Source organism: Ochotona princeps, chromosome 12 (assembly GCF_030435755.1).
Source record: "Ochotona princeps isolate mOchPri1 chromosome 12, mOchPri1.hap1, whole genome shotgun sequence".
Taxonomy (NCBI): Eukaryota; Metazoa; Chordata; class Mammalia; order Lagomorpha; family Ochotonidae; genus Ochotona; species Ochotona princeps.
In genome coordinates this window covers 46,834,814-46,849,013 of record NC_080843.1, presented here as the reverse complement: position 1 = coordinate 46,849,013, position 14,200 = coordinate 46,834,814, and the positions used below count along the sequence as shown (strand labels likewise).

Genomic DNA, 14,200 nt, shown 5'->3' with positions numbered 1-14,200 from the left:
AAGGTCTCCCAATGTGCTTTCCTGACTCGCGGGGCTTCCCATAGGTGCTCCTCTGAGCACATCTGCTCTCCTCTCTGGGCCTTCCATTTCAACTCTATCAGCACAGCCTTGCCAGGTGACACAGTACTGCTTTCTGGCCTTCCAACTTTTGTTCAACCAGCATGGCTGGGTCTTACTACCTCCCCATAGTACAGTAGCTTTTGGCTTGGACTCCATGTGGCAATATCATATATGGAGTTCAACATAAATGAATAGTAATAATAACAACAAATCCAAACATTAGGCTACTACTCCCAAGTGGGTCTCATTAGACATTGAGCATTTTATTCACAGACAACCTATTTTATAGGCAGGGTGGAGAACAGTATTAAATTGAGATAGAAAGGTCCAAAGTATACAGTTTAAAACAGCTCTCTTTTCCCCTATGGTTCTGTGATCAAGGTAGGTATCCTTACTTTCTCAGAAGCACAAGTACCTCCAATAAATATGCAGTGGTATTACAGAAATCAAAAAGAAACTTCCAGTGTTTTTATAACAGCAACAGAAATTTGATCATGGTTAGCCCTTCCCACCACAGAACAAAAGCAATGACTTTCTTATAAGCAATGTGGTAAATTCTTACTAAGGAAAAACCTCACAGATGTAAGTGGGAATTTTTGAACTAAGATTTCTAAGATTATACAAAACAAAATCCTAGAAACCAAAACTTAAGCGACATGGTTAAAATTAATTCCTTTAAAACAGTTCATGTGATGTCATTCACCACCCCCACGCCCATGCACTGTGCCAATTAAATCTATAGACAACATCGCAGAAGAGGTATCTGTCTGTTGTCACATTCTTCGGGTTCAAATGCTAGGGACAAGGGAAGCAAATCTGTGCCTCAGTTTTGCCATCTGTGAAATGGGAGAACAAATCTTATAAGGATTGTTGAACAGACCAAACCAATTATGACTGACATGTGTATTTAATAAATGCTTGTGATGGCAGTCAAGGGACGTGTAGCCACAGCACTGGACATCATTGTTTTTCTCAAATCTTAAACCTTAAGACTTTGCATAAAAAAGGGACTGGTATTACAAATGACTTTGGGTCTAGCTATTGGCTTCTTCTGACAAATGAAAAGAAGGGAAGAACATCTCCACTTTTTAGTTAATTCTCAAAATCTTGCATCCAAGCACAGCTTCAGTCACATGAAATTTAGGCCAATAAAGAGGTATAACTTTGATGACAACATCCAATATTGTGACAGCAAGGATCAGATAGAGGGAAACTTAATTTTTTGTCAAAACCATCAGGTAACAGTATCAGCAGATCCAAAGAACAGGAGCTCAAATCCTATTTCTACAGGGCTACCTGTTTGCTTAGAAATGTACAGGAGGGTCCAGCTTGGTAGCCTAGTGGCTAAAGTCCTCGCCTTGCATACGCCAGGATCCCATATGGGTGCTGCTTCTAATCCCGGTAGCCCTGCTTCCCATCCAGCTCCATGCTTGTGGCCTGTGAAAGCAGTCAAGGACAGTCCAAAGCTTTGGAACCCTGCACCTGTTTGGGAGACCTAGAAGAGATTCCAGGCTCCTGGCTCCAGATGAGCACAGCTCCAGCTGTTGTGGTTACTTGGGGAGTGAATCAACAGATGGAAGATCTTCCTTTCTGTCTCTGCTTGTCTCAGTATATATGACTTTTCAATAAAAAATATTTTAAAAAAATAAATAAATAAGAATAGTTGATTTGAGGACTAGTGTCATGGCTTGAATGCTAAGCCTCTGATGATGGCACTGGCATCTCACACGGGTGTTGGTCCTGTGTCCGGCTGCATCAATTCCAAAATAGGTTCCTGCTAGTTTAAAAAAATGTACAGGAAAGGTGGCTCCTAAGCAAGCCTGGCACTTACATTCCCTCACTCGGCCAGTGTGCGTCCTCTTCTATCCTTAACAGCTCTTCACAATCTTCTGGCATCTCCTGTCAACAGAACACATGGATTTCAGAGAACTACTGGCTGCTCAGCAGTCAAGCTGAAAGCCTGCCTCAGCCATGTCCACAGCAGCATTATCCATAACAACCAAAAGGCAAAAACAAGCCACGTGTCCTCTAAAAGCAGAAGTCCTGACACATGGCACACACACGGATGAACCTTGAGGACACTGTGCTCAGTGAGATAAACCAGTCACAACCAGACAAACACTGGATGGCTTCACTCAATTATCAGAAGAGTTAAATGACAGAAAGTAGAACGGAAAATGCCAGGCGTTAGCAGGAGGGGGAATATGGAGTTGTTTAGTGAGTGCAGAGTTTTGGTTTTGCAAGACAAACAGTTTTGGTGTTGGCTGCACCACCAAGTCAATGTGCTTAATACATGCTGAGGTATATACTTAAAAAGGGTTCATTAGGGGCTAGTGCAATGGCTCAATTAGCTAATCCTCCACTAAGTGTGCTGGGATCCAATTCTGGGCACCAGTTCATGTCCCAGCTATTCCACTTCCCATCCAGTTCCCTGCCTGTGGCCTGGGAAATCAGTCAAGGGCGGCCCAAAGCCTTGGGACCCTGCACCAGCATGGGAGACCCAGAAGAAGCTCCTGGCTCCTGACCGGCTAGCTGTAGTCAGCTGCTGCAGTTACTTGGGGAGTGAACCAGCAGATGGAACATATTTCTCACTCTTTCTCTCTGATAAATTTGCCATTCTAATGAAAATAAATGTTTTTATTTTTTTTATTTTTATTTTTTCAGGTTTCAAATGTGTTTTTATTTGCTATCTTTGATGCCTATAAATAAGTGTTTCCACTATGGAAAAAGAAAAGTTAGCACAGTACATTTTCATGACTGGGGAATGGACAGAATTTGAAATTCAGTTCTTTATATAAAGTCCCTTGCAAAAACAAAAAATAAAACAGAAAAGAATGGGGGGGAGGGGGCGCCCAGGGATTTAAAAAAAATAATAAAATAAAGAAAAAAGGCAGAAGGAGAAGAAAGGAATGAGGAAACGGGGCGGCGGCTCATTGCTGCTCTGCGGCTGGCTCCGCGGCGGCCTCCTGGGCCTGCCCCGCTGGCTGCCCACTCTCCTCCTTCACCGAGAGGGCCTGCAGCTTCTCAGCCACGTTCTCGGTGGCGTCGTTCTTGCTGGATCCTTTCTCACCTAGCACCTCCATCTCTTTCCTGCACTCCTCAAACTTTGTTTTGAACTTCTGTGCATTCTCAGCATTGAGGAAACGGATGGCAAGCAGCTCCGGCTTCGGGCACTCGTCGGCAAAGTCAGCATGGGTGTTCCACACCCAGGCGCGGTCGCTGCCTGCGTTGGGCTTCAGCTCCATCATCGGTGTGATGTAGTGGTTGGCGCAGATCTTGAGGGTCTTGTCCCTCCTCATGAGCAGGCGGATGGTCCCCTTCTCCTTGTGCTTCAGGAGCTTCACGTCGCCCGTGCCGCGCTCCTTCCACTCTGGGAGGTCGTTCTCAGAAGCAAATCGGAAGAGCTTGGCCCGCATTTTGAAAAGTTCCTCTTCCTCTTCTTCTAGTGTTTTGATCTCTTGCTCGGGAAGAGACACTATGGGTTCAAACTGGGGGGTCGTGGTTGGACTCGTCGGCGTTTTCCGTGGAGGTGTCGTGGTCCTCATGAGTGTCCTTGGTGGCCGCCATGGGGGCGCGGCGGCTCGGGCGTCCCGGACTCCGCGGCCTCTGGACGGCTGCTCGTGTCGGAGAACTTTTTTTTTTTTTTTTAACTCCCCGTCCGCTTCTGGCGCCGGCGCCTCCCGCCCAGCCGCTCGCTCTTCTCTTCTCTTCCCTCCGCCCCGCAACCCGAACCCCGACCCCTGACCCCGGCGGCGGGAAACGCACCGCGATTCAAAACCAGCGCAGCTTTATCGAAAATAAATGTTTTTAAAAATCGTTAGTTATCAGAGAGTATCTGGAATGTTCTCAACAAAAGCAAATGATATGTCAGAGGTTGCAGATCATATTAGTTACTCTGATCACTGTACACTGCATATAGGAGCACCCCACCACAAATTCATGTATGAAAATGTCACATTGCCCCACTAATAAGTACATATAATCACTATGTGTCAATTTTTCAAATACATAAAAATGGAAACATAGCTAAGATGGTAAATTTTACATTAACACATTTATCACAGTTTAAACACTAAAACAAACTGGCCAAGGACCACATACTTCATTAACTTAGCATCAGAAATTTAACACCCAACTGGATTCGTTACTGTCCTGTTAGCACCTCTCGGTGCTGACAGATCCTGCCCTTGAGCTTGGGAGTCACATGTGCATGTGCACACTAGTGTTTGTGAAAGCAGGAGGTAGGGGTGTGTGTGTGTGTGTGTGCGTGTGTGTGTGTGTGTGTGTGTGTGTGTGTGTGTTTTGTATTGTTGGCAAAGAAGAGAATGTATCAAGGACTTTATGACCTAAATTGATTTAATCATGTGTACAAAATTGGAAATTCACTCAGATGTTCTTTTTCCCCTTCTCACCATCCACTCCACACACATCCGAGTAAAACGGGAGTGAACACTGACAGAAGAGAAAGGTGTGTTCCACTACGGACTTATGCTTCCTTGCACTTTCATCTGACACAGGAAAAAAAAAAGGCAAAAAAAAAGGCTGCTGTACTCAGCCAACCGCCAGAACGGAAGCCACCCCAATGCCCGGTAGGGACCACATTTTCCCGGTGAGGAAGGAACAACAGACAAAAGCTGTTTTCCATGTCAAGGTTCTGGTGGGTCACCAGCTCAAGACCAGACCATTCTGCAGATGTGTCATCAGGATGAGGCTCTTCCTGAGCAGCTCACTGCCACTGCTAAGGCAGGCCTCTGGCTCGAGACAAGAGATATTTTCCACGTGGACTATATTTTCACTGTATCAGCATATTAATTTCCATACCACTCTCCAAACGACAGAGGAATTCATAGGTGAAAATATACTATCAGGAATGACCAAGGCAACCTTTTCTATCTCTTTCTGTTCAGTGTCAGCTATAGGAGCCATGGAGATTTCTTTCCCATTTTCAGCTTCAAGATGAAAAGTAGCCAAGAGTAAGAATCATTTATGCTTCTTCCCCAACCCCTCATTGTGTAGAAAAGGTTTACTGGGCTTCTTGGGTTCCATTAGATGATGATAATGTTGACTCTCATTATTCATGAATTCTATATTTGTGAATTTGACTACTCATTAAAATTGACTGGGAGGCCCTAAATGAGTATTTGTGCTGCTTTTTAAGCCGTTAGCAGACAGCTGCACAGAGGTTTAAAAAAAAAAAGCTGTGAGTCACAGATGTGTCCATTCCCAAATGAGGTGTCAAGAGGCATGTGCTACCTTCTTCCTCCAGCTCCCACGAAGTAACTAAGTGTAAATGCTGTACCTTAATAACATTTTTCCACTCTTCAGCGTTTTTTGTTGGTGATATTTCTATTTCAAACAGCCCCATAGTGCTGCAATGCTGACTAGAGTACCAAAACCCAAGAATACAATAATATGATTTGCAGACAAAGGATGTGTGTGAGATAAGCTTTCTTCAGGGGCTGAGTTACAGTGCTGTTGGCCATGAGTTCAATGAAAAAGAATTCTCTCTCTCCTCCCACCCCCAACTGTCCAAAAGTGTCTTTAAATAGAAAGGAGGCTATGTATTGATTGGCCAACAAAAATTCAATGGCTAAAAGCTCTCAGAAACCTAAATCTGCATTTGCTCCTGAAGCAATGATCCCTCACTGGATAATTTAATACGCTAGGTGATTTCTCATAGTATACCTGTCCTGAATGAAACAAACAACTGCAGTTACAAAAGTATGCAATTACCCTTAAAGGTTGCAATGACTGCGTGTTAGACAATTCAATGCGCTCAGTGACTTCACACAGTGCAACTACCATGAATGACAAAAACACACTGCAATTACAAGAGTACAAGATGCTAATTTTTAAAGAAAACAGTCATGGTCAAAGTAACAAAGAGCTTGACACTTGTCTCTCAGGTGCATTTTTCAATGATAGAAGTCAAGCCCAATTTGGGCCCAATTTTCAATGTTTGGCTTTTTGCTCCACCTACTCCAGATTTAGGTTTCATTTTATGGCCAGGTTCCTCCTGTTGGTGTTTCAAGAAAAGGGTTTTCCAGCAATTATTCACTAAATTGACTTCAACACTTCTCTTAGCCACTCTGTTTCTGTCCAAACTATCCATTCTGCAGGAAAGACACTCCCAAAGAAACTTTTGCTTTAGGAAATTCATGAATCCAGGGAAAATAGCTTTTTTGAAATAATGCATTTTATTTTTCTAATCACCTTGTTTTACTTTAGAACTTAAATTTTGGCATCTTACTAACACGTTCTGCAGGGTTTCCATCTCTTAATCCAACACTGAGAAAGTTCCACTTTTCAATATTGTTATGACTTAATTGTCCCACAGAACTGACAGATGAGTCAAATCTAGGAGAGATTTGTGAAACTCACAAGGGTAATGCGACTAGATCTATATGTAGGAAAATGTCTGCTGGTAGAATACAAAGTGTGTGCATGTGTGTGTAAGCACATGCATGTGTAGATGCTGGAGGTAGGAATCATACACTCATCGACTGAGAGAGGAAAAGGCATAACCAAAGCAGTGTCAATGGAGATGGATGGCAGAAACAAGAACAGAGGGCGAAGAACCGAGGCTTTCTATGTTTATCCTTCTACGTAAGTTAGGGAATCACTGTAGACGGCTTTCTACACACATGTCAAGTTCATTGTTTTGTCTTGTTGATATAATGATATCCTGATCACACCACAGTCTCACACAACATAAAAATGCTCAGAGTGAGTCCAGCCTTCCTGACATGGTCTGCAGAAAATAAGGATATATATTAACAGACCTCATTCTAGGAGGCAATATTATAACTCAGAGATCATCAGCTCTCCCAGGACACAGTGCATCTGCATGCTACTCAAACAAGAATGCTCAACTGGAAACAATGGAGTGGCAGAACCAGACCACAAACCTACTCATGTGCTGACCAGGGGGTTTAGCCACCTGCTTTCAGAAAGGGCTCATTTTTCTCTCCTCTCTTTCCTGGTGTTGTGACCAGGGTTTTGCTGACAATTAGAGACATCTCACCAACACCACAGAGCAACTTTAACAGGTCAGGAACAAGGTTCTGCAGAGTGACCTTTCCCAAAGGAAAACACGTTCACTTCTAGGTCTTTGAAGGCTCTACTTTTCTCTTTGTCTATGGGTATATTCATATTCAAATCAATCACTTAAGATTTACAGAAAAGAAGTTGGAACTCTGCTCAATTTCACCTTCTACTAAGTGGTTGTGGTCACTCTAACAGAATGCACTGAGTGATGGGAAGTGAAGTTATTTTTTAACATCCCAGAAGCACACAAAAGGGAGGCCCACATGGTAGGAATAAACACACAGCCTTTGGGAAGATGGTCTGCAGGCTTTAGGGCAGTTTACACTGAGCTGGACACTGAAGCTCATGGACTGGTAACCTTGAATTTAAAACTGAACAGAAGAAGAGGAGTAAAAACAGTGGCTGATGCAAAACCTTGCCTTGACACAGTTCCGAAAGCCAGGGTGTAGAACATCTGCCGCATGCGGAAAATGATCTCTTTCTTCTCCTGAGTTATCGTTGTCACCCAAAAGGGAAAGCTCTGGCTGGAATTCCTGATGAAATTCCCCTATTAGTAAGATTAAAAAAATAAATAAATAAAACAGCAAGTATCATTTCCTGAACAGAAGAATCAAGCACTGATGGTTCCCAACTACATTATCTGATTATTTTAATCTTTCCTCTTGCCAAAGAGTAAGGGAGAGTAGTGGAACAAGTTTTGTCTTACCTGAATATTTGGGAAAAAAAAAAAAGAAAGACAAAGAAAACCAGAAAGAAGAGAAAGAAAAGTAAAAAAACCAGGAAGTCCCAAATTAAATGGAAAAAGTCAAGCCTTCTTTAACATGTAGTTCCTTACATACCAAATATCCCTTATTTGCACGAGAACAGAGAAAAGAACATATAAAAGATAACTCTCGGTAAAATGTCACTAAACATTGCACATTGTAGTATGCCAAACATTTCATGGATTACAAAACTAGGGGTGGGTGCTGGTGCAGTGATTAAGGCACCAACTGGGACCCTGAGTCCTAAATTGGGGCGCTTAGACTTGAGACCTAGTTCCACTTTTGTTTCAAGCTTCCTGCTAATGTTCACCCTGGGATCCAACAAATGAAGGCTCAAGTGACTGGGTCTGTGCCACCGACATGGGAGAGCAGGATCAAGTTCCTACTCCCAACTACTAGTGACCAAACTGGAGGCTGGGAGCTTTGCTTCTCTGGCTCTCTGCCTTTCCAGTGAAATACTTTTAATGAGTTAAATATGATTCTTTGGACTTAAGCAGCAAATAATTTCAGGAAGAATATGAAGTTAGAACTCAAAAGAAACGACTATGGGGACAGAAACCATGGTATAATAGGAGCTGGAATACCATTTGGGAATCAGTTCATGACCTTGCTGCTCTACTTTGATTTCAGCTTCCTACTCAGGGCCTAGGAAAACAGCTGAGAATGCCGAAGTCCTTGGTCACTGAACCAACATACAGGATCTGGAAGAAGCTTCTGGCTCCTAGCTTCTAATTAATTCAGTTCTGGCTCTTGCAAATCATTTGAAAAGTGATCCAGCAGATGCAAGATCTCTCTCTCACTGTCTCTCTCTAATTCTGACTTACACATAAAAATAAATAAATCTTTAAATAAACAAAATAAGAGATGACTAGGAAAAGGGCCCTACAAAGAAGACAGCATGCACACACAGATAAGATAAATCCAATACAACATCCTTGGCATGCTGCAGAGAGTAGAGGAGGCAAAAGGAATGCCAAGAACATATTTTTGTTGTTGGTGGTTTCCTTTTTGGTTTTATTTATTTATTTGAAAGGTAGAGAGAGAGAGAGAGAATTTTCCATCTGCTTGTTCATTTCCCAAAGGCCACAATAATCAGTGCTGAGTGTGGTCAAAGCCACGAGCCAGGAGATTCATCTGATTCTCCACATGTGTGTCATGGTCCAAGCACTTAAGCCATCTTCTACTGCCTTCACAGTCACATTAACAGGAAACGGGATTAGAAATGGAACAGCTTGAACTTGACCTAGTGCCAGTATGGGATACAGGTATTACAGGCAGTGTTAACTCATTCTTCTACAATTCTGGCCCAAGGAGAAGATTTTTGAGTGGATTGGCGACTGAAAAGGAGCAAACAGGGCTACCTCTCCAGGGCTACCTAAGTCAGCAGAACACCCATGTCTAGAGCAGCAGGGCGATAACTCACTGGTAACAGATGTTGTACTTTTATTTGAAAACCTTGCTTAAAACACAGCTCCTACGCTGATAATATTACCACACTTATCTGCATGAAGCGTGTGGTGATTTCAGCTGAATAGAAACTGTGTAGCTATGTTTCTGTATAACATATGGCTCCAATCACCATCTCAGATAAACATAAAGGCTACACTTAAACGACAATCTTTAAATCCTAATGGAAGAAGTAAAACTAAACATCCTAATGGAAGAAGTAAAACTAAACAATTTTGAGTTGATTTAAACACTTCTCCAATTAATAAGAGTATATCATCCTAATAAGAGTATATCATACTTTTAGAAAGAGGATCTGTATGCCAGTTCAATTCTGTATCATTTACATAGAAATTAGTCTCTGCTACAAATTAATCTATTTACAGTAAAAAAGAAAAAAAAAGACATGCTACAAATGAAAAAAGAGTAAATTTGAGTATTTTCCATAAAAGTCATTGAGCAAAGAGGAATAAACAAATACTGGCTTTATACTTTGTATGGGCCATTCATTGAGTTATGAAAAGGAAGACAAAAGATTTTGCAGGTATGCAAGATACTGTATTTAGTGATCATAAAATGACTCAAAGAATCATTGACCTTCATTATCTCATTTTAATGTCAACCAATTTATCAAGATTAAGCAGACTGCAGAACATACATCTCAAATATATTTCCCATTGTACGTGTCATTAGATGTGGTCACAGGATGAAGTCTACCTTGCAAGTAATGGGTACTCCTTCCAGACCCAACCCATAAAACTCACTGCCAGCAAACTTTCATGCTGCGCACTATGGGGACAGTTTGGAAGTTTTGGGTCAGAGACAGTGGGGTCTTGGGAGGAAAGCTCAAGTCCTGGAGTTAGTCCTTGGGAGAGAACTGCCTACCAATCTCTAACTTCAATTTAGATTATACTGGATTCATGATACTCCACTGGGATTGGGAAACGTTATGTGTTATAGCAGCTAGAGCTGTCCTGACTAATCAGGTATTACATACTAATGTTTTATTCCCAATACTGGATTTACATAACTTCAATAAGTCTTCAGAAAGAATACTGTCTATGTGGGCACTGGCAAGTGACTGAATTCCTCAGGGCTCTATCTTTCCAAGAGGGAGATTATCGGAGAATTTATCTCACAGTTATGAATTTTTTTTCCCAATAAGATCAGTCTACCAAAGGTATGCAATCCTGGGACACAGGAAATGTTCAATAGGTACTAACAATTACCTTGTCACATTTGTATACCTGTTGTGTTAAAAATAACATCTGATATAGAACACAAGCTCATTCTCAGACCTTTAACTGGGCTAAGGCGATGATGGCATGAGTCGTCCTTGGCGATCTGTTCCTCTTCCATGATATTTGACATTGGCACATTGAGGCTCACAGTGTCTTCATCAGAAGGCTAAAAAGACACAATGTACTATTTCATTCAAGAGAGAAGTATTAGCATGGAGAGAATAAAAATTACATAATGCAACATTCCATGATGCTTGCAAACATACTGAGTAAAAACACCAGAGATTAGACAGTTATGCTTACACAGTTCCAAAGTTCAAAAACATAATACTAATTCAAGTTCTTAAACTGGGAGCTGGTTACATGGGTGTGTGTTTCCTCTGAGGACACTCACTGAGCTAACACTAACCTGTCCTGCTCTGCATGTACATTCTGAGTGGAGATCTTGGCAGGGTCAGGGGACAACAAATGACTACATGGTACTAGATGTAAGAGGAACTGCTATAAATACATTCACTACCATATCAGGTCTTACGCAACAGTTTTCATAGAGACAACACTCACATCTGAAAACAAAGCTAATTTACAAAAGTACATTAATGATGCATATGGTTAGTCATAAAGTCAACCTCGGTAGCTCCACTTCCTTTCTTTAGAGTATACCCCATGTGCAACATCAAGCTTAGATTCATTTCCATCTGAGACATAACACACACTTGTACGAAAATGCTACAGAATTGCAGGAAATGAAAAGAATATGTGTTCTATGTACTTTTCAGAAGAGAGCTTTGGCTTAACATGGGGGTTAGTGCTCTCTGAGGATCTCCCCTCCCACATGAGCTGACAATGCTTACTGAAGAACTTGTGACTCAGTGAAAAAGGAGACAGGGAACCTCATTTTGCCCCATCCCCTAATTAATGCTGCTACGTAATGAACAGCTACGTTATGTCAACTCTCAGAAACCTCCGTAGCTGCAAGTGATGGTGGGCTGTGGCCATCTAAGGCCAGGAATTGCCACCGATGGCCTTTGGACACGTGCACAAATTGTCTAGAAATTGGCAGAAGACAAGCATACACGTGGTTCATCACATTTATATTCACTGTGCCCCCACGTGTTCTTGCTTGCTTACCTTGAAGACACAGAGGCAAATGTTCAATCAATGGCAGCAGCCAAAGAAAGGAAAGAGTCAAGATTCCTGAATCCCACAATGAGATGTAAGTAGGGAGCATGACAGACCTTGGATAACAACAGCTGCCTAACAAAAAAATGGATATAAAGGATAACGCAGAGCCCAATGCCATTCTAAAGTAATAGATTTCTCCAAGGTGTTCTTAGCTAATGAGGCTATCATGGGAAGCAAGAAAAGGCCAAAGGGAGGATCTGTGCATTTTGTTTTGTCAAATATAATCCTTTCCAGAGTTCCTCTCCCTTCCACCCACCTCCCTTCTTACAGATATAGCAGAATTCCTTGACATACATCTAATTAAAAGAGAGGGAATGAGTTCTTGGGCTCCATTTAGAATGATATTAGCATCCTGCTTATTCAAAGTGAGGACAAAAGGATAATGGAGTTCTTTGTGTAATGTTTTATTAATGAGCTAATTAGCCTTAGAAGACAGATAAAGGATAAAGCAGAGTCTGTTTAATAGAATATATGATAGAATTTAATAGAAAATAAGCTCAGAATGAGTGGTTTCTGAAACAATGGTCCATTGAGGGGTCTTAGGAGTTTAATAAAGTGTAAAGGGATGAATTAGCATACAACTTCGGAGGCCATGTGGGTAACATCCATCCCTCCCCTGCCACAGTAGACTATTTATGTGGTTAAGTTTCTTTTACTGACATTAGCTTTCTTTCTTTGCTTGTTAACCTTCCCTCTATTAATATACTCTGCATTAGAAAGGTTAAAAAAAAAGAATCCTGGGATTTTAAAGTACACAGCAAAGCACAGCCTTTTGTAAGAAGGCGATTAAAATACCTTAGTCATATAACACACTGTAGTCCTGAGGAGTGCTGGGAGAAAGCTTTCTCCTAGAGCACCAGGTAGTAAAAATGTGAATTCCTTAAAGGTGTAATTGACAGGCTGGATAAAAGGTCAGAAGACAACAATGCTTCAGAAATCAGTGACTATAAGACCTCAACACCTTCCCTCAAAAGGGAAGGAAACTTGGGGCTCCATTCTCTACCACACCTGACCTTCCAGTTCCCTGGGTCAAGAGGCACCACTTAATGGTGAATAATAGTTGAAGAATGTAACGGACTGTGCATGAGATAACCAATGTGTTAACAAAGAAGGCTGACTTTAAAACCACTATAAGAAAACACTGGGGTGTGCAGTCTCTTCGTTCACACACATTTTCATTAAAGAGTTTCATGGACACCTGAACACCATAGAATCTTTTTTTCAAGTATTTATTAAGCATTCAAGAATATCCTATGTAATCTATGCCAGGGGAAGAGGAAGACAGAGATTCTACTTTGGAGACATTTATAAAATAGTAAAGATGCAGAATGAGCTACCAGCAGCTAATATTTACAGCAAACCTTCCAATGGTTTCACCACATGTTCTGCAGATGCAGCAATGCTCTTTCTCAGAAAGGAGCTCAATGAATACTACTGGCAGGGATGAGGCAACTTTAAAAAGCTGCTGGTAGAGATGGGGTAAAGATATATGCTTGTATTGGTAAGAAATGATGGGAATCCACAAGCTTTTTCATGTTAAGTATATTCCACACACTTTTTGAAGACCTTGCATATACCAGGGATCAGAGAGGGGATAAATCTGATTGCAAACTTTACCTCGGTGGCAGATAATCGTTTATCTCCATTATCGCTTCCAACTCCTGAATCAGAATCCTTCTTGCTGGGATAGATGTCATCCATAATTAATTCATTTAGGAAAAAAAAAAATAAAATCACAAACTTTATACCAAGACACATCAATTAAGAATCCAATAATGACTGCTATGCAAACTTTGATTGATAATTCAAGGGAATAAACCAGTGTCCAAATAAATATTAAGACATCAAGTTGATGAAAATCAGGTACTTGCTCTGTTTAAATACAGAAGCAAGGGTGAAGCAGTAACTACACGGTATGTTGTTAGTTGCCCATTTTCTTCTTTATTCTAGCATATGAAAAACAATAAATTACACAAGTCTTTAAACCTACTAGTCATTAACTATAACTACTTTGGGGTTGTCATGGCTTTGTCATGGCTCATCCCTGGCCATTGCACCCTTCTGGGGACTAGATCAACAGATGAAAGATTTCTCTCTTTCGTTTCTTCCTCTTTCTCTATAACTCTTTCAAATAAGCAAATGCTTTCAAAAATATAATCATCTTCTCTAATCTGTAAACTTTCGCAAAGTGATTACATAAATTTGACAGTGTCTTTACAAAGATAAAATAATGAATCCAGGTTAAGCATTATAAAAAGCTAATTCTAAATCAACATGGTTAATCAAACATGAAGGAAAAGATTTATGCAGTGAAGACTTCTCAAAAAAGCAAAACAAAACCACTCCTGCAATTTTATAAGCGTGTTCAGTGTGGGAATTTTGTTCTTTTAAAGTTCAAGGTCTGTTTCATGCCATTAAAAGTTGAAGGACATGTGAAAATGTTCTGAAACTTCCATC

At 41.1% G+C, this 14,200-nt stretch overlaps 2 protein-coding genes across 4 annotated transcripts in view; both read right to left on the bottom strand.

Annotated features, from left to right (window-relative positions):
• LRCH1 (leucine rich repeats and calponin homology domain containing 1) overlaps positions 1 to 14,200 on the bottom strand; it is a 205,813-nt gene that overhangs the window by 50,089 nt on the left and 141,524 nt on the right. For all 3 annotated transcript variants that reach the window (XM_058670758.1, XM_058670759.1, XM_058670760.1), the window contains exons 7-11: positions 13,361 to 13,424; positions 10,616 to 10,724; positions 7,533 to 7,654; positions 6,691 to 6,696; positions 1,892 to 1,956 (exon numbers count right to left, since the gene is read on the bottom strand). In XM_058670758.1, the coding sequence (XP_058526741.1) occupies positions 1,892 to 1,956; positions 6,691 to 6,696; positions 7,533 to 7,654; positions 10,616 to 10,724; positions 13,361 to 13,424 (366 nt within the window). The remainder of the gene's footprint in view (positions 1 to 1,891; positions 1,957 to 6,690; positions 6,697 to 7,532; positions 7,655 to 10,615; positions 10,725 to 13,360; positions 13,425 to 14,200) is intronic.
• On the bottom strand, positions 2,926 to 3,830 carry LOC131481567 (ran-specific GTPase-activating protein-like). The gene is given in 2 exon segments (XM_058670757.1): positions 2,926 to 3,554; positions 3,556 to 3,830. Coding segments are annotated over 2 exon segments (636 nt in total). The 5' UTR covers positions 3,628 to 3,830; the 3' UTR covers positions 2,926 to 2,990.